Below are 22,672 nucleotides of genomic sequence, written 5' to 3'. Positions count from 1 at the left end.
TAGGCAGATGCGAAGGTACTTGGGGTGGTTGCTAAGGTGTTGCTAGGCGGTTGCTATGGTAACATGGGTGTTTGCTAGGGTGTTGCTAGGCAGTTGCTAAGGTACTTGTAGTGGTCCCTACAGTGTTGCTAAGCGGTTGCTAGGGTGTTCTATGGCTTTGGTAACCTGGGTGGTTGCTATGGTGTTATTAGGTGGTTGGTACTTTTCACAGATAGTTACTATGGAGTTTCTATAGAGTTCTTAACATGTTCTCAGCCCACTTTAACACTTAGCTAATCAGTATTAGCTATTCACTGCTAGCATGTGTAACATGTTGGATGTCCAGTTTGCTAGCATGAGTCAAAAGAGCCAACCCCCATGTCTCTACGATGCTCTGATTTGAAGATATCCCTCTATGCTTTGGGTTGCTAGGGTGCTCTATATGGTTGCTAGGGCGTGGCTTGATAGCTTCAAAATTATCCCAAGAGACTGATTGGTTGCCCGAGTAAAATGAGCAAACCACCTTGTGTCTATGACATTGTGATCCAGAGTTATGACTTGTCAAAGTTTGTCCCAATGTTAAGTCTATGGGATGTTTCGCCCGCCGGATGAACATCGTACACCCGATCGCTTATAAAAGTCACAGCACACCATTCCTCAATAAGCCGCAGGATTTGACACCTCATTCATGGGTCTGTGACAAAAGCTGCAGGACTAGTTACGCGCCAAAATTTTGTCCAGAAGAATAATAATAATTATTTAGGATAACAATAATGATGCTTCGCCTTTGGCAAGCACCATTAATAAAGCATCGGGCTTAGGATAGCCGATACTGATCAGATGAAAAAAATACTTAATCAGCCCTGATCCTTGAGATCAGCATGGGACATCCCTATTTTGTATATTGTAAATATTCAATATATCGGTCTGCCCTAATAAAGACGTTTCATTTTAAATCTAAAACCCAAAATCCAGGACTGCAGTACAACATTCCTGAAGATCACTGAAAAGAAAAAATGTTAAGAAATGAGAGAGGTGAGGAAGATAAAAGAGGTGTGATCGCTGAAGGAATGATGCATCACACTGATATGAAAATGGCATTAAAGTGTTTCCTCTGAAGATGAAATGGCGTCGCGCAAAAAGAGGCTGGCACTACAAAGGTTACAACCCGACAAACTCGTCTCACTTCCAGAGGAAAACTCTCAGAGCCTTGATCTGCAGCGCTCCGCTTATTGAGATGAAAGCTCGGGATAATTTCACCAGGATGTTTTCTTAGCACAGCCATGAACTGCTGCTACAACCAAACCAAGTTAGTGAGACAATTAATTAGTGGTGTTTACCAAGTAAAGCTTCACTATTATTGGTGTTTACATAAATATGACATAAAAACAACTTGCTAAGTCTCTGGGTTTCTTTACTTGTTCTAAAAACACCTTTTCAACCAAATCAGTGGTTCCTGAAGCATTTTATACCTCTATAAAACTGGTGATGACTGAAAAACGGACTCACTCACACCCGACGGGTCTGTTTGCGTAACCTGAAACGCACAGGAAGACCGAGTACGGCACGCTGTGCAGGAAAACGGTTCGCAGGTTTACTTATATCTGTCCTGTTATTTATGGAATGGTGTTTACGATCAGAAGGTCATTATGATCCGCTGTCATTAGATGGGTGGAGAGCGGAAGCGGACGACGGTGAGGCCAAGCACGTGTGGCACTTCCTGTCGAGGCCCAAAAGGCCCATAAGCACACAGAGAGAGCTTCCTGTATGGAGCTGGTGGGGAGAAACAGGTGTTTAGGATCGTACAGTCACACAGCAGGGGCAAAAAAAACATTTTTCTTCCACTCGTTCACTTTCTCTCTTCATCCACCCATACGTTTGCCGCCAGGAAACCCGAGCGACTGACAGGAACCCCGGCCAGCTCATCAATAGCCTTTCACAAAATCCAATAACATCTGATTGCTCATCAATTGAGCAAAACATCGGCAGCACCCAAACCGCAGACCTCCAGAGGGCGAACGCTGCAGAAATCACATCCCAATCAACGGGCTTGTCAGATGAAGGGGTTTCACCGCGGTAAACGCGTTCATAATCACACACAACAGGTCCGGATGGGAAGGACTTTAAATGGTACATGGTGACGAGCTTCAGGGCCTAAATATCTCTTCAGTCCAATCATGTAGGATGGTATGTACCGTGTGACGGCAGAAATGTGTCAAGAGGTAGTTTGCTGTAGCACTTTTACTGCGGTAGATATATTGACACGGCTGTTGGTGGGTAGAGAGACACTTTATGTCAGAGGTTCAAAACAGAGGCACGTAGAATAATAAATTTACCTAATATAAAGTACAAATAAATATGAATGTATAAAAATAAAATGTTATTGTCTGTGCCGATAGCCTCGTGGGCAGCACCAACATATAGTGTTGTTGCACTTCGGGTGACCCGGGTGAATAAATTATTTATATAATTTTAACAAACCAATAATAAAATAAAAACATGGTGTTTTTTGGCAAAAACGCCAAAAACTAAATATTTAAAAAAGAATATATTAATAAAATGTTATTATAAAAATATATTAATTAAAAGGTAAGGGTTGAATTATTTAATTATTTAATAATTTAATATTTTTAACAAATCAATAATAAAATAAAAATGAAAAAATATATAAAATCATGGTGTTTTTTGGCAAAAACGCAAACTTTTTTTTAAAAAACAATATATTAATAACATGTTATTAAGAAAATATTAATTAAAAACTAAGGGTTGAATTATTTAATAAATTATTTATATAATTTTGACAAATCAATAAAAAATAAATAAAATCATGGTGTTTTTTTGGCAAAAATGCATTAAAAAAACACAATATATTAATAAAATGTTATTACAAAAATATTAATTAAAAAGTAAAGGTCGAATTATTTAATTATTTAATAAATTATATAATTTTAACAAATCAATAATAAAATAAAAATTAAAAAATAAATAAAATCATGTTTTTGTTACAAGATTTAGAGACTGAAACTGACTCATGTAAATGATGAGAAAAATAATAATTCTAATATTATTAATAATAATAATATTAAAATATATTACATTAAATTATTATAAAAAAAAAATGAAATAAAATGAAAATAACATTTAGACATAGTAAGACATGAGAATAACATTTAGAGACTCGGGTATGTGATACTGCATGTTTAAAAAAAAATATATAAATCCAAAAAAATTATATAAATCCAAGTTCCAAAATATAAATATATATCAGGCTCCAAATATAAAAAGAAGATGATCGAATAAATAAAGTACCTTCGATTTGTAAAGTATTTCACTCACTGCATCATCCAAAAACAGGCATTACTACATGGTTTTTAATGCAAAAATCTTTTTTCATGGGATTTTCTGCAAAATGACTATATATTATGATACCGAGAGGATTTTAGTCCTGCCGCCCACCCCTACCATCATACTCAGCGTAATGCATGACATCAACATGTTTAACAGACTGTAATCCACAGTATGCTGGCAGATCTCATTACACACAGAGACGTAATTACAGCTGGAACCAGAGCGATCATGTCCTGGCATTATGTGCTGTAATGGAGGAACGGAGATGAGGAGAAAAGGTGTTTCAGCACCGATGCTTGTTAGACCAGTATTCACACTCACAGTGTGTCCGTTCCTCTGTAAATATCAGATCTACGCAATATCATCTGAGATTAAAATTCTGTCACCATCCACTCACATATCATGGTCTGGCAACTTTTTAATGAATATTTTAACATTAATATTATTAATTATATTTACAATTAAAATTATTTTACATTTTATAATAATAATAATAAGTTATTATTGTTATTGGTTAACATTACCTATGTAATGTAACTAACCTACCCGTAAACAGCCAAATAGATATCAAAAATAATAAATTACTTTCGGCATAATTTACTCTCATATGCCCTTAGAAAATATTTTGAAAACAAAATTAATTGTAACTTGAATTTTGCAGAAGAAAGACAGTCATATGTGTTTGAGGATGAGTAAATGATGACAGAATCTTAATTTCTAGGTAAACTACACCTTTATGTCTCTTTTCTGAGAACTGAATGCAAATGACTCGTGAAGGGTCGTACACACGCACAGCAGGAAAATCAACACAAGGGCCTGGACTGATTCGCAAGTGTCCTGAAGTGGATTATTTCTTTAATCAAAACAAAGCTCTCATGTAATTGGAGAGGTTGAGAGCAAATGTTCAGAGGAAATAAAGATCTCATGCAGGGAAAGACACACAACCACATCAGAAACACTGACGCGAGGGTTCACTCGATGAGCTGCGCTCCATCTAGACGCCTGCTTTTATTACACAGTTTCTCTTAAACAACAGAGAGATTCAATGGAGAGAAAATGGAGACTTTTCCTTCCCCAATACAAACTACAACATAATCAATAACTGAGAGTGATGCTTCAGTCTCTGAAATCAGCAATTGTCCGCTTAACTCCAGCCTGACAGATCGTCCCTGTTGACCTTTTTTTTTTATTATCAGGATTTAATTTCCTCTTCCCTTCCTCCCTGTCACGATAAAGTGGTCCTGTTTCTAAGAGGTGCTGATGGGAAACAACACAATCTCTCTTATGAAAGTTACTACTGATGGGAACTAATACGCAAATTAATAACAACTACAACAACAATATAATTAATAACGGAGTGTCTATTTACACTAATGCATTTTCATTTTAAAAATGCAAAGTTTAATACTGCAGCTGAGAGGCAACTGTTTACACATGTACACACATGTATAGTGTGCATGAATGGTCATGTGACATGCGTTTTCGGTCGTGTAGTATAGACGGAGATCGTTTCTGAAACGCCAGTGTAGACGAGGATCGTTTTAATTTTAAAACGCCGTTTTAAAATGAAAACGCAATAGTTTAAATTGAGCCAAAGTGCAAATAGCGTCCCTTGTTGGCAAATGCTCTTTACACTAGCTCCGCCCACCAATGTCTGGTTGGGCCACACAAGTTTAAAAGGCCTGCAATTAAATTTCTACACTTTAAAATTGACAATTTTAACTATATTATGATTGAAATTATTGATTAAAAATTAAGGGTTATTATTTTTTTTATTTTAAGCAAAACAATTAAGGTCACCACAACGTCATAATTACCTGAGGAAAACAAACAAGTCTGTCATTGGTTGTCTAAAAAGATAGCTCCGCCCCAAACTCACACCATTTGATGATGTTTATTGTAAAATTAGTTTACTACTGCTGGGAACTAATAATAAATCAGTGGTGTAATGTAACGAAGTAATAATACTTCGTTACAGTACTTAAGTATTTTTTGGGAGAATCTGTACTTTACTTGAGTTTTTATATTTCTGCCAACTTTTACTTTTACTCCACTACATTTCCTAAATAAATTGTATTCTTTTACTCCGATACATTTTCCCAAAGCATTTTCATTACTTACTACAAAATAAAGTCGGAAGAACACAGACTGCAAGCAAGCATGTGCAAACAAGCGCTCACACAACCGCGGTTGATTTCATTTTCCGGGTTGCGACATTACGAGAGCGGCCTCTAGAGGCGAAATAAAAACTATCACTGATGCCTCGTAGAGTTTGTTTTGACACGTGATGTGAGGCTGCGCACAACACAGAGCAGGTCCCTTCAAAAACAATTTAAAACGGACAACAAAACAGTATGTTGTACAGTGTACATGTTTTCATATCATTATAAAGTAATTAGTTTGTTGAGGCTGAGAGGACGCTAACATTAGTACTTTGAGCGGTTAAAACAATGTGACAAAAAAAACCAACTGTATCCCCCGATTGTTACCTTTAATTTGCATTAGTTTATATCTATTTGTTCGCTGTTATGCATTCATTATCCGGCGAAGTTGCATATTTAAACTGTATTCTCATAATACAGCGACAGAAGCGTAACAAATCAGAAATGTAGCCTATTCAGTTTAAGTTTTTATCGGCACTTTAACACATATTTTGATTAGATAATCAGCAATTTTTCTAAAATAGAGCCAAATAATGTGTGAAAGTATACATATAATAGACCCATGCTATGCCTTTGTGTGTAAAGATGGTAATTTTTAAGCATGACGGTTTGGATTTATATGAAATAGTAACATTTTACAATAAGAGTACATTTGTAACATTAAATAAGGTTAATAAAAGTATTGTTCATTTTTAATTTCAACATTTACATTTTAACATTTTAAAGTTGTCTCTTACATTAGTTATTATGCACTATAAATTAACATGAACGATTAAGGTATAATTAATATATTAGTATTTTTATGTATAAACATTTAGCCATTTTTTTTAATTTAAAGAAACAAAATGTAAGAGAGTTAAAAATGAACACAATCTTGCTGCTCAAACTGTGTATAGAACAATTTTTAATAATATTTTTTTAATGTATTTTACATTTACTTGTGCTTTTACTTTCAATACTTAAGTACGTTTAATATTAAAAAAATATTTTTCGTACTTAAGTACAAAAAATATCACATACTTTAAAACTTTTACTCAAGTAACATTCTAAACAGTGACTTTAACGCTACCAAAGTCATTTTCTGGTAAGATATCTATACTTTTACTCAAGTATGGTTATCGAGTCCTTTATACACCACTGAATAAAATCATCAACAATAATAAAATTAAATACTGCACTAAAATTAAAATGAATAATTGTAACAATATTATTAAAATTTTATAAAAATTAAGGGTTACATATTAATTATAATTGTTTTTAACAAATTATTTATACTTTTTAACAAATAAAATAAAATAATATAACAAATATCATGATTGATGATCGCATTAGACTTGTGCCGATATTCAGTAATGCGATAAATCACAAAAATGAATATGCACGATATTGTAATTGTCGGCACTTCAGAATACCATAAATAATAATTTATTACCAGCTATTAATTTTTTATAAGGCAATTAAGAATACTTTACCCATCAATCGTATAAAATGCACAACACCGCTGTATTCTGCGTCAAAAGGACACGCGCTCAGATGTAAACAATCCCAACGTGCACGAGAAGCACATGGCGGAACCAGTGAAGGAGACGAGCTGAATGAAAGTGCGCGTTCACTCTCTGACAGCAGAGGGCGCTGATGGAACAGCAGCGTGCAGCGGTTACCCTGGAAACCGTGCAAACAAAGCAACTGCGCTAGTGAAGTTTTTAAAATGCTTCAAACAGCCATTCATTATTTTGTAATCTCAGTGTTGTTCATCACAGCACCAAATACTGAATACTTAAAAAAGACTTAAAGGGATATTTATTTTCAAACCTAAACATTTTTATATTTTAATCTGGACTACAACATGCCCTATTGATTAGAAATGTTCTGATTATTTGTTATTGTTACAGTAAAACTTTGAAAACATACAGCTTCATTAGTTAACATGTTAATTCATTATCACTAAACTGACAATAAAAATACTTATAAAGTATTAATTATTATTAATTAATGTTAATTTCTTAGTTACTATTTAATAACATTACTAAAATCAAAATAACTTATTTAATGGACCTGAGATAAAACTAACAATTATCAGTTGTGTTTCTAAACTAACATTAACAAAAAATAACACTTTCTGTAACAAATGTAGCTATTGCTCAATCTTAGTTAATGCATTAAATAGAGTAAAGTGTTATCTGTTGTTCTTTATAGCCTAATTCTTTTGCATTTTAATCTGTTTGAAATTTTCAGTCAGAGTTGTTTTTGTTTTATTACAAAAAGAGTCCTTAAACCTGTTAAACTATGACAAAAATGGTTTTGCAACTTATTTTAATATCGTGATAATACCGTATACCGTGATAAAAGCTTCATCAATTAATCGCAACATGAAAATTTGATACCGCCACATGCCTAGATCGCATACAGGAAAAACTAAATTTTACCACAATGTTATAACTACCTGAGGAAAACAGATTGTCCAAAAAGACCAAACTCACGTCCCTGAATGATGTTTATTGTAAAATTAGTTTTCACTTTTTGTGTACTGTTGATAAAGAAAAGCAATCAAGCTGGCAGAAAACACTAATTTAGCACAACCAAACAATATTTCCCATCATTCTCTGGGGAGAAACAGCTGAAGCATCACTTACACACCTAACGCACATCCTTCGCCCAACGCTTTGTTGCAACAGCGTTAAAAAAGGGTTCCTGTGCTTGTTGATACGTTTTTTTACTACAGACTTCTGAAATCTTAACTTCCCATGAGCACCTAAATCCACTTCCTCTAAACTGGAATCTGCTCAGTGTCACTGCAATCCGTTTAGTGGTTCTCTGTTTGCAAACTAAACCTCCGTAAAGCCGGAAAAACCTGCATTATTAATGACATCCAGACACACACACACATAATGCAGAGCTCCGGCAAGAGGTGCTAATGCAACGCAGCGCACATGAAAATGAAAAGCATCCAAACGTTTCTAATAAAGCGGCGCGGTTAATTAAACATTCAGCGGCGAGATCTCTACGAGCCGAGGAACACTGGAGACTCGCACCCGCGCCAGGTGTGAAACTGATCTCACACCAGCCATCCAATCAATGCAGCGTCATTTACGCCTCTGCCTGACGTGTGAGAACATGTGTTCAAGCCTTCATTCAGTGAGCGGAAACGTGCGTACGACTGCAACCCGTGTGAAGCCTGAGATTGAGAGAGAAGCTGCTGAAATATACTAGGATAGACTAAACTATGCAACATGCAAACTGTAGAAACGCATCCGCCCACAACACCCGCGCAGCGAGTTTGAACAGGCAAATGCACTTACATTTTATGCAGAGAATGTGAATATGTAGATGTCACGCTCGTGACATGATGTAAAACAATCATAATCATATTAAACCCACAAAAGCTTTTGGACTCATCCCCAGAAAACATCACTCACGGACTGCTACGACCCTTCCTGTGATAATGACTGCGGTGTATAATTCCTGTCAAAAGATCAATCGGTGTGTCTTGGCAGTCTTTAGTCCATCACTGAACTAGAATAAATACTGGAGATCTGAGGGATTTGGCTGGTCTGAGCTTTCCTGCACACGTTTAATGAAGTATATTGTGTTCAGATGAAGATTTCTGCAGAATACAGGCAAAAACAGAAATATATGCAATGAAAGTTTACCTAAAGCCAGTATGATGAGCTGAGCGCTGGCCTGGACGTTCCCGGCGTCGTTCTCCGCTAAACACTGATAAAAACCTTCATCTGACTTGACTAAACCCAAAACCTGCAGGTTATGCTGCTTCTGTGGGGACACAAACAACAAAACAGACTGTTTCGTAAAAATTAACAACACTAATAAGTTAAATAGTATTTTATTTCCTACTATGGAAGTCAATTGGTGCCGTCAACTGTCATGAACTGCGTTGTTTTATAATGTTTACTAGGGTGCACTTATAATGTTAGTATGCTTTCTACATCAAAAATTGTCACAATTGAGAAACAAAAGGCATTTTTGCTACCCTGATTTTAGCCCTTATTTAAACACTCTGTTTAAAGGGGCGTGTCTGCTGTGAGACTTCAGTGGAAACGCCCACTGCTGTGATTGGCTGACATCTTTGCATATAAAATAGCTAAGTATTACTCTCTCAAAAACTTATAACACATTTTTACTATTACAGCTCTCAAGGTTAACTAATCGTGAAAAGTGCTGCATTATATTTAAATCTATGGCATTATATTTAGATCGTGGCATGAAAGGTTGCAGTGATGAACATTGTAGTCGATGTTGTTGAGCGCATGAAAGCAGCGATCTCGTCATTGCAACTCAATTTCTGCACACTAATGAATGCTTTCATCATAACTAACAGTGCAAACACACCGTAACTAGAATAAAACGGGAGTTTTGGCTCGAGTCCAGAACTCAGTCACTGATAAACTCGTGCTGTTTGATTGACAGCTCCAGCGATTGTAAAGGGAGCGTTCTATATATAGTATTAATCACCATTTAAGTAACAGATTATTTTCATCCTACTAAGAGAAACAACGTGAAGTTGAGCGTTTAGTCACTGGTTTGACTTACTGACACACAGACAAAGATCATGTGACTGTACATGAATCATTAATATCAGATCAGGCATCAGAATGAACACAGTTACTGACATGTTGTTGCATTACTGTCGATTTCATATCGTAAAAGTCCATTTGCATCGAAATGCAATTGATTTACCAAAGAATCCACAGTGAAATGAACCGAATACAAATAAATAAAGCTCAACTGAGACATTCACATTGCTGAAAATAACCATATTCCTGCATTAGGATCCTTTGAAAGGTAATGTTATTTTAGTCCTGTATCGCTCTTCTCTCACTAACACGTCAGTGGGCGGGGCTAATGATGCAATGATGAAGTAGGCGTTGATTTCTTCTGTGGAGGCGGAGTTTCACCTATCTATAGGCACATTACTGGACAAGTCGTTCGCTGGGTTTGGTGTCAATAAAAGCTTTTATTGGACTAACAAGGAAGTTTTTAGTTCTGAAACTTACAGGATATTCTTATAGTACGATGACCTCTTATATATCAAAAGCTCAAGGAAAAGCTGATTTCTCAATTCATGACCCCTTTAAAATATCTTTTGTATTCAACACATGATAGAAACAACTTGAGGGTGAGGAAATGATGACAGTGTTAGTTCACCCAAAAATGAAAATGATGTCATTAATGACTCACCCTCATGTCGTTCCAAACCCTTAAGACCTCCGTTCATCTTCAGAACACAGTTTAAGATATTTTAGATTTAGTCCGAGAGCTTTCTGTCCCTCCATTGAAAATGTATGTACAGTATACTGTCCATGTCCAGAAAGGTAATGAAAACATCATCAAAGTAGTCCATGTGACATCAGTAGGTTAGTTAGAATTTTTTGAAGCATCGGAAATACATTTTGGTCCAAAAATATCAAAAACTACAACTTTATTCAGCATTGTCTTCTCTTCCGGGTCTGTTGTCAACCCGGGTTCACGACTCCGCAGTGACGCAGCTGATGTAAGACGCTGCTGACGTGTTATCTGGTGCGCCAGAGCTTCGTTTACAGTCTGAGGGAGACGCACGCTGTATTCAAGCTATTCTACATTGTTTGTGTTTTGGTATTGCTATATTTTTTAAAATGGTGCGTAAGTGTGCATGTCCTAATGTCCTAATCGCCAAAAACGACCACGGCGACGTAAAAGTGCATTACCAACGCCGACAGATGAAAGGATTCAATGGAATCAGTTCAATGGAATCAATTCAGTGGAATCAATTCAATGGAATCAATTCAATGGAATCAATTCAATGGAATCAATTCAATGGAAAGGATTCCGGAAGAGAAGACAATGCCGAAAAGTCGTAGTTTCCGTTATTTTTGGACCAAAATGTATTTTCGATGCTTCAAAAACTTCTAACTAACCCACTGATGTCACATGGACTACTTTGATGATGTTTTTATTACCTCTATGGACATGGACAGTCTACCGTACATACATTTTCAATGGAGGGACAGAAAGCTCTCGTGCTAAATCTAAAATATCTTCAACTGTGTTCCGAAGATGAACTGAGGTCTTACGGGTTTGGAACGACATGAGGGTGAGTCATTAATTACAGAATTTTCATTTTTGGGTGAACTAACCCTTTAATGAGTAACATCAGTAGAAAAAAAAAAAAAAGTCTTGAAAATACAGCTAATATGAGCTTTTAAAACACAGATCATGGATAGATGTGAAGTATGCAGTGAGGAGGGGGTCTAACATACCACTATCCTGAAATAATCACTGGGAATGACCGTGTCTCCATCCTTCATCCATTTGACGGTGGGCGGCGGCGACCCGGTGACGTCACACTCAAAGATGATGTCCATGGACTCCTGGGCGTAAGTGTTGGAGGGTCTCGTCAAGAACCGTGGAGGAACTAGAAGAAGAGAACAAATAAATGCAGGTATGAACTTGAGAGGAGGTCACGGGGTACATTAGGAAAGCGCAACATCCCATGGCTGCGGCAGACGTGGATGTGGTGGGACAGGCAGCGGCAGGTAAAGTACGTTTCCTCTCATATGTCTTTGTAGTTCCGACGGCAAGCGCATCCGTCATGGAACAAGCTAGTTTGCGACCGCTCCTGATGTTTATAACTTGTGCAAGTAATGGAGGATGTTCAGCTGGGAAGAATACAGAGACGCTAAAAATAACAGGAGTTTCAGACTCAGAGGTAGTTTTCTTATCAAAAGTGCGCCAAGGATGACTGATTCTGTATTCTTTACGCCCAGCTTCACCTTCTAAAATCAACAAGAGACAAAGAGAAATCAACAGCACTCCATCTGCTGCTCCGTGCTGTCAGCAAAGAAAGATTCATTTCCTTGAACTCTGCTATGCTAACGATCTCTGGCAGTGACTGTTTGTGGTGTGATCTCAATTCTCTAAAGCGCAAAATCACACTGTTCTTTCTCTCCAGCATCAGCCTTGGTAAATTATGCCCTTTTTTCAAACTTGCTTTCCTTGTTTGGATGATCTTGAGTGCGATCTCACCCCTCAAAGTGTGGAATACTATATGCAATTTTCCTTTGCATAGAGTATGCATTACTATAGTACGCACTACTGAAGCACGCGATTACAGTAATACGATTACAGATCGTCAGAACACACAGCACATCCTTTCATTTTATGAGTAACTTTTAAAGTGGAACCCAAGCCAGTATTAACAGCATTTTACACGGCTCTTTACAATCCTGCTAATCTGAGAGGGAATCCGGGTAAAATCTCAGCATGTGAACACCGGCTTTTAAAATAACCGCGGCACAAGAGTTATGAGTCACTTCACATGCAGATATTAAGAGATTAAATTGCCAGTGTTTAATAACCCAACACGGCGTTTCACAGCAGAGATAGGAAGAGACGGTCACTCCATAACTCTGGCGCGGCTCTTATCTCATAGAAAAGCTCTTAAAAACACCGCAGTGTTATTTATACGTCCAAAGTCACAGCCAAAGCCTTGCAAAAGATAGACGGATAATGACTCAAACACAAGAAATATCTATTGAAAGAGGGAAAATAAACTCGTTGGCATTGAAAGTACAGCATAAATTAATCACATCAATGAAAATAGCACAAGCAAGCATGAAAGAGAGCTAAAAATATGAACCGAATGAGTTCGTCTCAACGCAAGTTAAGATCTGCACACAGCATCTGTGACATGCTGTTGATTGCCACAGAAAACAGGAAGTTCATTAACCTAGAAAAGATATGCATTTTTATGACATTCCACAAATCCTGCCCCTAACCCGAAAAAAATCCTTTAGTAGGCGTTTTATGCGGTTGCACACACGTACAGGAACTACACAAATGTTCAAACCTGCATCTGCGTGAGTGTTTTTCAAAACATGCAACTTTACACACCTAAACGGCCTCCTCCCTAGGTGTGTTTGAGTTACCGTCTGACACAAAGAGGGTTATTTTTACCCATGAGAACTGAAATCAGATTTCCTGACTCCCCACGGGAGATTCAACTTCCTGAGCTCAGTCACAAACCTTTCCATACGTGCGTCAATACCTGTAAAAGAGGCGAGAAAAGCTAATGGAAAAAACATCAGAATGTGTCTGGATGGGCCGACCGCATCCATTCCGGCTCGGATCAGCAGGAGGGAGTGAAAATAACAGCTCAGATCAGGGAGGTGAAGAGATCACAAAAACACACCCCACTTGCTGTTGGCTTTATCTTACTTCACTCTTGATGTTATATTGCATTTAAAATCTCTTGCATCACCGCTAGCATCTATGTCTCTCACATGAAAAAATAAACCTCATTAGAAAATCCAATTACGATATGGCTCAAGATCAAAGGTAGCCTCAGCTTCAGACGGCACAACCACAGACTGTCTAATGCAGACATATGTGCAAAAAAATCACCCAAAAATTCACAACCTCAAGCTCCAATCTGAATAACATCCATGAGTCAGTTTTTATCAGTTTGCCAGGAAACAGTTTACAACGTTTCCAGAAAGCAATTGACCATTTTTTGTCGTCTTCGGTTATTTTGTTAATTTACAGAACGTCCTATAGAAAAGAATTAGAAATTTCCATGAACACTGATTTTAACCCTTGCGCGGCAATTAAAAAAAGTTACACATAGGGTCCATAGAGGACAAAAATGTCATAAAAATGACCAAACTTAAGTATCCCGAGACTTTAAAAAGTGAAACAAAAAAAATTGTTATAGAAGTTAATGAAAATGATATATGAACATTATTTGATTTAAATATATATTTTATCAAACATGTTGAACTCTAAAACTACTAGAAAAATCAAAGCCATAAATCTAAATAAGTTGTGTACCAAATTTGAGTTTGATATCTCAAAAAATGAGCTTTCAGTAATATTTTGTTTGGGCGCAGTACCAAATTTTCTCTATTAGATTAGCAAAACTCCACTGGTACACACAGTGGTTGAATTTGTGATTTACAGTAAAGTTTTTCACACACACACACACACACACACACACACACACACACACACACACACACACACACACACACACACACACACACACACACACACACACACACACACACACACACACACACACACACACACACACACACACACACATGTTTGTTTTTGTGAATTGTGGGGACTTTCCATAGACTTCAATGCATTTTACACTGAACAAACTGTACATTCTATCCCCCTACCCTGCCCCTACCCCTAAACCTAACCCTCACAGGAAACTGTGCAAACTTTTACTTTTTCACAAAAACTCATTCTATATGATTTATAAACCCATTTACATTGTGGGGACCGCTGGCTGGTCCCCACGATGTAGGTGAACTCAGGTTTATATTACATCATGGGGACATTTGGTCCCCACAATGTAATATAAACAAAAGCACACACACACACACACACACACACACACACACACACACACACACACACACACACACACACACACACACACACACACAATTTGACATCCACACCAACACACATACGCAATTATAGCTGCATCATTTATCCAACTGGCTCAGGAATAAAGCGAATATTTGTTTTATAGGCCAAAAAAGTCATAAAAAATTCATTTTGAAGCCTTGCCAACAGAATGAAAGCCTATTAACTAAGATTGCATCATTTAATAGTTAAATGGCCCTGGGATTAAAAAATGCAGTTTTAATGGGTTTCAATGGGGACTTTTTTGTCCTTAAGGTCTTAAGTGTAATTGTTTTGTGTTACTAGAGTAAAACAGATTTATTGAAGAAAATGGGGGTGAAATAGTAAAATTCCAATAAAAATACACACTTGTGCCAAAATTTGAGCAGTTGGCATTAACACAGGCAATGTGATCAAACAAAGAGTCCATAAGGATGCACAAGGGTTAAATAAAAAGGTGGTCAAAAAGTGGTAAAAACTAACAAGGTTATTACTTCGAAGAATTTGTGACACTGCAAATCTTCAATTTTTCTTTGGATAAATTGTTAAATTATGTGCAACGTGAGCAGTAACATGATTAAAAACTGCAGGGACTGCAAATCAGAATTGAGACAAATGCTTTTTAAGGCAATTTTTAGCAAAGAGATCAAGAACTATTCGCTGGATTTGCCAAGGTTTGCAAGGTTTGTGGCATCAATTCTTTGAACAGTATTTAGAGCTTTGTTTGCAGCACTACATTGGATTATACAGTGAATATTCTGCTTTACATGTGTAAAATAACACCAAGATCATGGGTTTGCTTCTCAGGGATCAAATATATATGAACCTCATCTAGCACAAATTAAACTGTCTACTGTAGTTTTGTTCTGGGTGAACATAGTTATGAACAAGTTATTAGAATGTAAGCATAACATTACTGAAAGCGCTCTCATCTTCATTTACATTATCATCTTAATTTAGGAACATGGAATAGCGAGTTGTTATGAAATACTACCGCTCTACCATCCATATTATTAACTAACTGAACACTACTTAAAGGAACTATATTTTTCGGTAACCTGACTGTTTTTGGTGTCAAAAACTACAAAAAAAAATGCAGAAATATAGCGTGAAAATTTAGCTTGAAAAAAGTAAAATGTTAAAAAAGGCATTCAAACAATGTAGCACCTAAAACGTTTTACAAATACTAATAACACCATGACTTTAAATGCAAAGCAAATGCTTTTATCCAAAGCGACTGCCAAATGCATGGATGTCAATGGGTCAATGATGTGACGGGTCATTTTTTTGTCTAAAGGCCTTAATAATAATAATAAAAAACTAAGATATGATATCCAACGTATGTAAGGTAGTACAACTAAATCTCTTTCATTGAATCCAAAAGGTTTTAATTATATTTTGCTACATATAAAGGTGTTTTAAAGATCTTGAAGTGTCAAAAGGTCATTCGGTTTAACCGTCCAAAGGCCAATGCAGCCATTTCATTTGTGATTAAAATATCTTAAAATGTAATAAATGTATATATTTTTTATTTGGGCATGATTTTATAACATCATATATCAACATAGTGCAAAATGGTGTTAAAATTATGTGTAGAAGTCGTTGCTTTGTTATGAGAAAGAATGACCGGAAAAATGAATTTCATTGATGTAATTCGGTACAACCGCTATAAAACATGGAAAATGTTGTAATATTTAAAAACTTGTACTAAATATAACATTTTTGATTGTTCTTTTGCTAGCTAGCTAGATATCAGCCTGTTAGCATTGTTTGAAAATATCGTCATTCAGTATAACCAAAAGTGTCATTCGGTAAAACCGAAATTTTGGTTAAACTGAATGACTTTTTTTGCTGACAAATTTTGTAAATTGTGACAATCTTGTAAAAAAAAAATGACAAAAGCAGTGTTAATTGATTATAAAAAACACAATCTCACTGTTAACACTTAATAAAATGTTTTTTTACACTTTTAAAAACCTTATTTGTCAATGACCCATATGTAATAATCAGTACTTAACCATCTGGATGAACAGATGTTTCAGATATTTGACCATGAAGTCCACACACATTGAGCCATATTCATAAACCTCATTCATAAACCATTATATGCAAATTGTCAGATTCTCTCCAGTGCTACAATAATGACAGAATGGTTTTACGTAAGACGATTTTACGTAAGACCAATTGTGCAATTTTTTCCCCCCGTTTTCTGCACATGAAAATTTCTGCAGCGCTTTTTGAATGAATTTCCACTGTGTTGCATGTCAGGCTATTATTGTGGCATCATCTGCTTCATATTTGCTTGTGTCACATAAAAAAAAAAAAAAAAAAGAGAAAATTGTGGTTGGTCAGGTGGCCACATCCTGTCAAAATCATGGCTATGAGTTTGAGTTGTGCACGCAATCACGTCTAGAGAGCAGACGCTTTTAAGATTCAATGTAAAACAGCAGAAAGAGCTGTACATTCTCATTCAGTCTCCAAAAAATAAAACTGATGATCAGCCAAGAGATAAAAATAATGAAAAAGAAACTAAATAAATAAATAAAAACAAAACAACCCCTTGAAGTTCCTCCTCTGCAGAGGAAAATGCTGTCTAGACACGTGTGTGTTTCCAAAGCCTGAGCAACATTGCACATAATTACATACGGGGATGTTTAGTGCCGCTGAACTCAATCATTCACAATTCACACGTTTCTCAGCAGGTTTGCTGGAGCAATTCATCTAAGATCTGAATATGTTTTCATGAAGCTGTTCTTGACACGTACCGTGCACCGTGAGCTCCGCCTGGATCTCGCTGGTCATGTTGCCGCTGTCCGCCTGGCAGACGTATATCCCAGCATCCTCTTCAGTCAGGTTGACGATCTGCAGGCTTCCCCCGCCAATCACAGCAAAACGCTCATGGCTGGAAAAAAAAAGACACAAGGAGATGAGGACATGTTGAGATGTTGAGAAGACTTTTCCTTCCAGGAAATGTATTAGTTCTCAGGAACGCCAGCCATCTCGAGCTGGGCGCAATAATGGAATTAAAAACAGGATACAGTATGGATTTCATTTCCTGTGGCTTTTCCTTTATGGCTTGACTGCACTGAAAGTAACATCCCTGGAGTGAGGTTTCTAGAGGAAAACAAACTACTGTTCCAGGTTCCTCCCCAATGATCCAGAGGCAGGATGAGACCGAAGAGAAGTGAGTTAATCTAAGATGAGCCGGGAACAGAAGGAAAAAATAATCAATAACAAGAGAGGAGAGATAGTAAAGAGAAAAGAGGAAAGGTGAAGAGTCTACAGGGTCCTGCTGAACACAGTCAGACCTCCAGCACATCACTTTATTATATATAAAAAACCCCATCAATTAGTGAGTTTGAGTGAGGATGGAGAGTAAACCAGCCAGGAATGATGCCTTCCCACATTCACAGAACAAAAAAATCCACCTGTCAAGAAGTTTCTTCCAACATATCCGAGTGTCAAACTATGGCTCAAAGTGACAGTGACAATGGTTTCCACAAAAATATGAAGCAGCACAACTGTTTGCAACATTGATAATAAGAAATGTTCCTTAAGCAGCAAATTAGAGTGATTTCTGAAGGATCATGTGACACTGAAGACTGGAGTAATGATGCTAAAAAGTCAGCTTTGATCACAGGAATAAATTAGTTATTTCACAATATTAGTGTTTTTCTGTATTTTTGATCAAATCAATGCAGCCTTGGTGAGCAGAAGAGACTCAAACTTTTGAACGGCACACATTTTGTTCAAAAACTGCAAAACAAACACATCAAAAATGTTTTCTTCAAACACTGCGAGAACACTAACATCAACACTAACACAAATGTTCAGAACGCTTTCACAGCCTCCACATAACGTTAGCCAAATGTTTCATAACTTTCTTTCCCTACTCAAAGTCTTGCAGGGAAAGCAAAGCACCTGATCACGGGAGAGTCAGCCCCTCGTTTGCGCCAGCGGCGGCTATATTTAGCATCCCCAGCCACTGTTTGTCTGTGATGAGACAGCAGGCGCCGCTCTGAGAAACTAGGTCCCCGAACCCAACGAGAGATTCGTTAAACGCATGATATGACAAAAGTCAGATGATGCTGCGACCGTGAACGCTGTGGGAAGACCCTGAGAGGCCTCAGGAGGGGGGCCGTCGAAGGCCGGATAATTAAAAAAGAAATTAAAAACGAGACGAGTCTATAAAGCACAAAGAGCCTCATTAATTGTCTTTTAGCAAGACATTAAAACTCCAGAATGGAGGAGGGTAGCAGAGCATGATGGGTACAAAGTTTGTTTTTAAAAGAATAGTTCAGCATATTCTGACATCATCCCAAACCTGACAAATGGAGAACTTTTATGCATCTTTGGTAATGAACATGGTCACTACTAACATTGTCAGTACTGAAATGCTAAAAACGTGAAGATCATTTCTTGAACATTTCCCCCCAGCATTTTGAGCGCTGTTGAACTTAAACACCTCTGATTGGCCATTGAGTTCACATGCTCAACAGATACGTCTGTAGCTGTGTTTCCATTACCCTTCAAACTGCGATGGAAACAGTTTTTCACATTTACAGGTCACTTGGTGTATGTAAAAGTCGATCAGTCTTTAAAGATGATGCGGTATGTTTGGACAGAAGACAAGAGAGTTCTTAAACTCATAAAAAACGAAAGAATTATGTGAATACTGGATTCTAAACAACAAAGAAATGCCACAATATCAAGCTCTCGAAGCAGATATGAGGGAGAAACCGGGGCTTTCCTTGCCATTAATGCTTGGATAACACACCTACGTCTCCTTCGATTAACTCTCTGGTGTCGGGTAACGCGCCGGCGCGTTTTGCAGGATTTTTTTTTCACATTGCAGCAAAACAGATTTAAAACACTCCGTCATTTTTTTGTCATAGAGACATAAGTAATATATCAATTGAAACTATAGAATATCTTCTTTTATTTGTGTACACTCAGAGTAAAATGTTGTGCTTTTTGTAAAATAAAGAAAACTAACATGATGCGTGATCTCTCGTCTCCCTCTGAACAAAGTCCAATCTGATAGTTCTCAGAAAATGAACTGTAACTTAGTGAATACTATCATAAAAAAATTATACTTGTGTCTGAAAAAATGTTGAAATGTCAGGTTTTAAATCGTGTAAGTCAAATCGAAAACAAACATTCTGTGTTTATGTAATCTGTATGAAAAGAGACACATGTCAGATGCCCGTGATTCAGCTCATTACCCACTAATGTGGCCACACCCACGGAGCCAGCGCTATTCAGACGCAAATTCTGAGTCAATACATGCATTCATCGTCTCAGTGTATTCATTGTCTTAACAAGTGTTTTGAATAGCCATAGTTAGCGATCTCTGGAAGCCTGATAGTTCCTGGATTGTCACGTGGCCTATTCTTCTTTAGATTAATTTGTGGACTAAATATGCACAGAGCGCCCTCCGGCTGCAAGTATGAATTGAAAACACAGGATCCAGCGCTCATGTTGATGACAATAAATAGTAAATAAATATTACTCTGTATAGAAAATTGACATAAACATGAGAATCCATCAATATTTCTCCAAATGTGCATGCTTTTAAGCTAAAAGCCTATATGAAATGCCATACAGGTAACATAATTATTCAGACACTTTGCATCACAGAAATACATTATATTTTCAAGTATACAATATAATACCATTATTTTAAATTGTAATAATATTTCACAGTATTGCGTTTTTTTTTCTGTATGTTTGATATACACCATGATGAGCTTGAGAATTGATCAGAGAGGGTTTTTTCACAGCCCTTCTTTTGTCTTCTCAGGTGTAAATCACCCATTATTCATGATGATTCACGCCTCCACGCATACTGTGTTTCTTGACAAAAAGTGTCTTATAAAAACTAAATCAATATATTGTTATAAATGAACAAGTAGGCAGGATATTTTTTTACATCATTTTGAAGCAAAAACTCTAGTCTACAACCTCCAATACCCAGAAGTCTTGTGAACACATATATAATATTTTGGCCTTATTTCAGTGACTTAAGTTTTTTGTTTTTTCAATAACCACGCATAAACGTTAGATGAACATGTACATACATGTTCCTCACATATTATTGTAGCCTAGTTTGTTCTGAATACAGTGTAATGACACTTTTTCCATTAATATGTTTATGAACAACTAAAAAAAAGCACAAATGTCAGGGCATGTCAAAACTTCTCCAGGCCCCAAATCAGCCTCAGACTCCAGAGGGTTAAAAATAATGGCTAGTGCGGTGACTGCGATATACTTAAACCTACTAACATCCGTTGCCATGATTTTTGGAATGACTTGTCACAAGAGGAAAAAAATGACGTTTTAGTCGCATAACATCAGTTAATGGAAACACCATAATTTCTCAATAGCTTTAGAAAATATGGCAAAAGTTTTGTGTAAATCTGTAATGGAAACCAGGCTTGTGATTGGCTACAATGATCAACGCTTCAAAAATGGGACTGAATGCTTACACACATACACACGGGAGCATTTGTGTATCTGTGTAAGCGCTCGGTGAAGAGCGTGAAAGATTTCTATTTACAACATTTTTGAAGCGTTGATCATTGTAGCCAATCATAGACCTATCTGTTGAGTGCGTGAACACAATGGCCAATCAGAGGCGTTTAAGAATCCACTCAACAGCACTCAAAATCCTAGGAGGAAATGCTGGTATTGTTACATTTTTAACATTTCTGTACCGGTGCTTTTGACAGCCCTAGTCACTAACAACCATTTTGTCATTTTGCTGGAAAAAATAACATCATACATGTTTGGAAAAAACATTTTCAAACAATCCTTTTTGGGCAATCTATGCCTTTCAATCAGTTTAAGATCCTATTCATGAATATTTAAAATTGGTACTGAGTGCCTCAAACTAAATTATAAATATATTCTCCAAAGATCTGAGATCACAAAACCACAAACATGATGACATCTGAGGATAAAAATACATTTAAATCTTTTTTTTAAATTAATTTTTAAATCCTGTTTGTTACAAGACAGTTTTAATCAAATATTATTCTCTTAAACTTTATTCTTTTAAATTTTGAGAACATCTGACTGAACATCAACACTTTTCCTAAGGATTCTTATGTTAGCTGTGCCGCTTTAGGATTTATAATCAATTTCCCAGCATTCCCCAGTTCAAAGGCCTGTTTAAATGTACTGTTGTTTGCTCATGCTGATCAACCATTAAAAACAAAATCAATTTGCTATAAATGTTTAAAATGCATGCAAACACTTCCAGGATGTCGTATGTCATAAATATAAACATAGGGTGAGATATACTAGTGAAAAAACATAAATCACAGTATTGCACAAAGAGGAAGTACTTGCTGAAAATTTATGCCATTCATCCAATGCTGGACGCCTCAGAAGGAGCTGCTTGCTTCTGGTGAATGTGCGTTTGTGTGCGACGCCTGACTGGATTTACAATATACTTATTTTATAAATCTCCCCTTGCAAATACTCCAGTCTGATGTTTGTGTTGAGAGGAGGTCGAGTATCTGTCATCAACACAAACATCCATCTTACCGCGTCCCGTCTGGAATACCCAAAACTGCTCGGTCTCTGGCTGGTTTGATCAACGTCAGCGAGGACAAAAGGTGTTCTTGTCAGTGAAGCAAGTGATCCTCATTCATCCCAAGAATTCCTCTGTGATCCGCTGGCTTTCTGTAAAGCACTAAACAGCATTCCGGCTCTAATCCGGAGATGTGATTCAAACACGAGATAAGACACAGGATGATCTGGGT

At 36.8% G+C, this 22,672-nt stretch overlaps 1 protein-coding gene across 8 annotated transcripts in view; it reads right to left on the bottom strand.

Moving 5' to 3' along the window:
* The window catches only part of neo1b (neogenin 1b), a 157,419-nt gene that overhangs the window by 36,360 nt on the left and 98,387 nt on the right, over positions 1 to 22,672 (bottom strand). For all 8 annotated transcript variants that reach the window (XM_067378882.1, XM_067378887.1, XM_067378883.1 and 5 more), the window contains 3 exons: positions 17,669 to 17,805; positions 11,744 to 11,898; positions 9,140 to 9,260 (listed from right to left, as the gene is read on the bottom strand). In XM_067378882.1, the coding sequence (XP_067234983.1) occupies positions 9,140 to 9,260; positions 11,744 to 11,898; positions 17,669 to 17,805 (413 nt within the window). The remainder of the gene's footprint in view (positions 1 to 9,139; positions 9,261 to 11,743; positions 11,899 to 17,668; positions 17,806 to 22,672) is intronic.

The sequence above is a fragment of the Chanodichthys erythropterus genome, chromosome 24 (genome assembly GCF_024489055.1).
Source record: "Chanodichthys erythropterus isolate Z2021 chromosome 24, ASM2448905v1, whole genome shotgun sequence".
Taxonomy (NCBI): domain Eukaryota; kingdom Metazoa; phylum Chordata; class Actinopteri; order Cypriniformes; family Xenocyprididae; genus Chanodichthys; species Chanodichthys erythropterus.
Note: the sequence above shows the minus strand (reverse complement) of the source record. Positions and strands in the feature narration are given on the sequence as shown.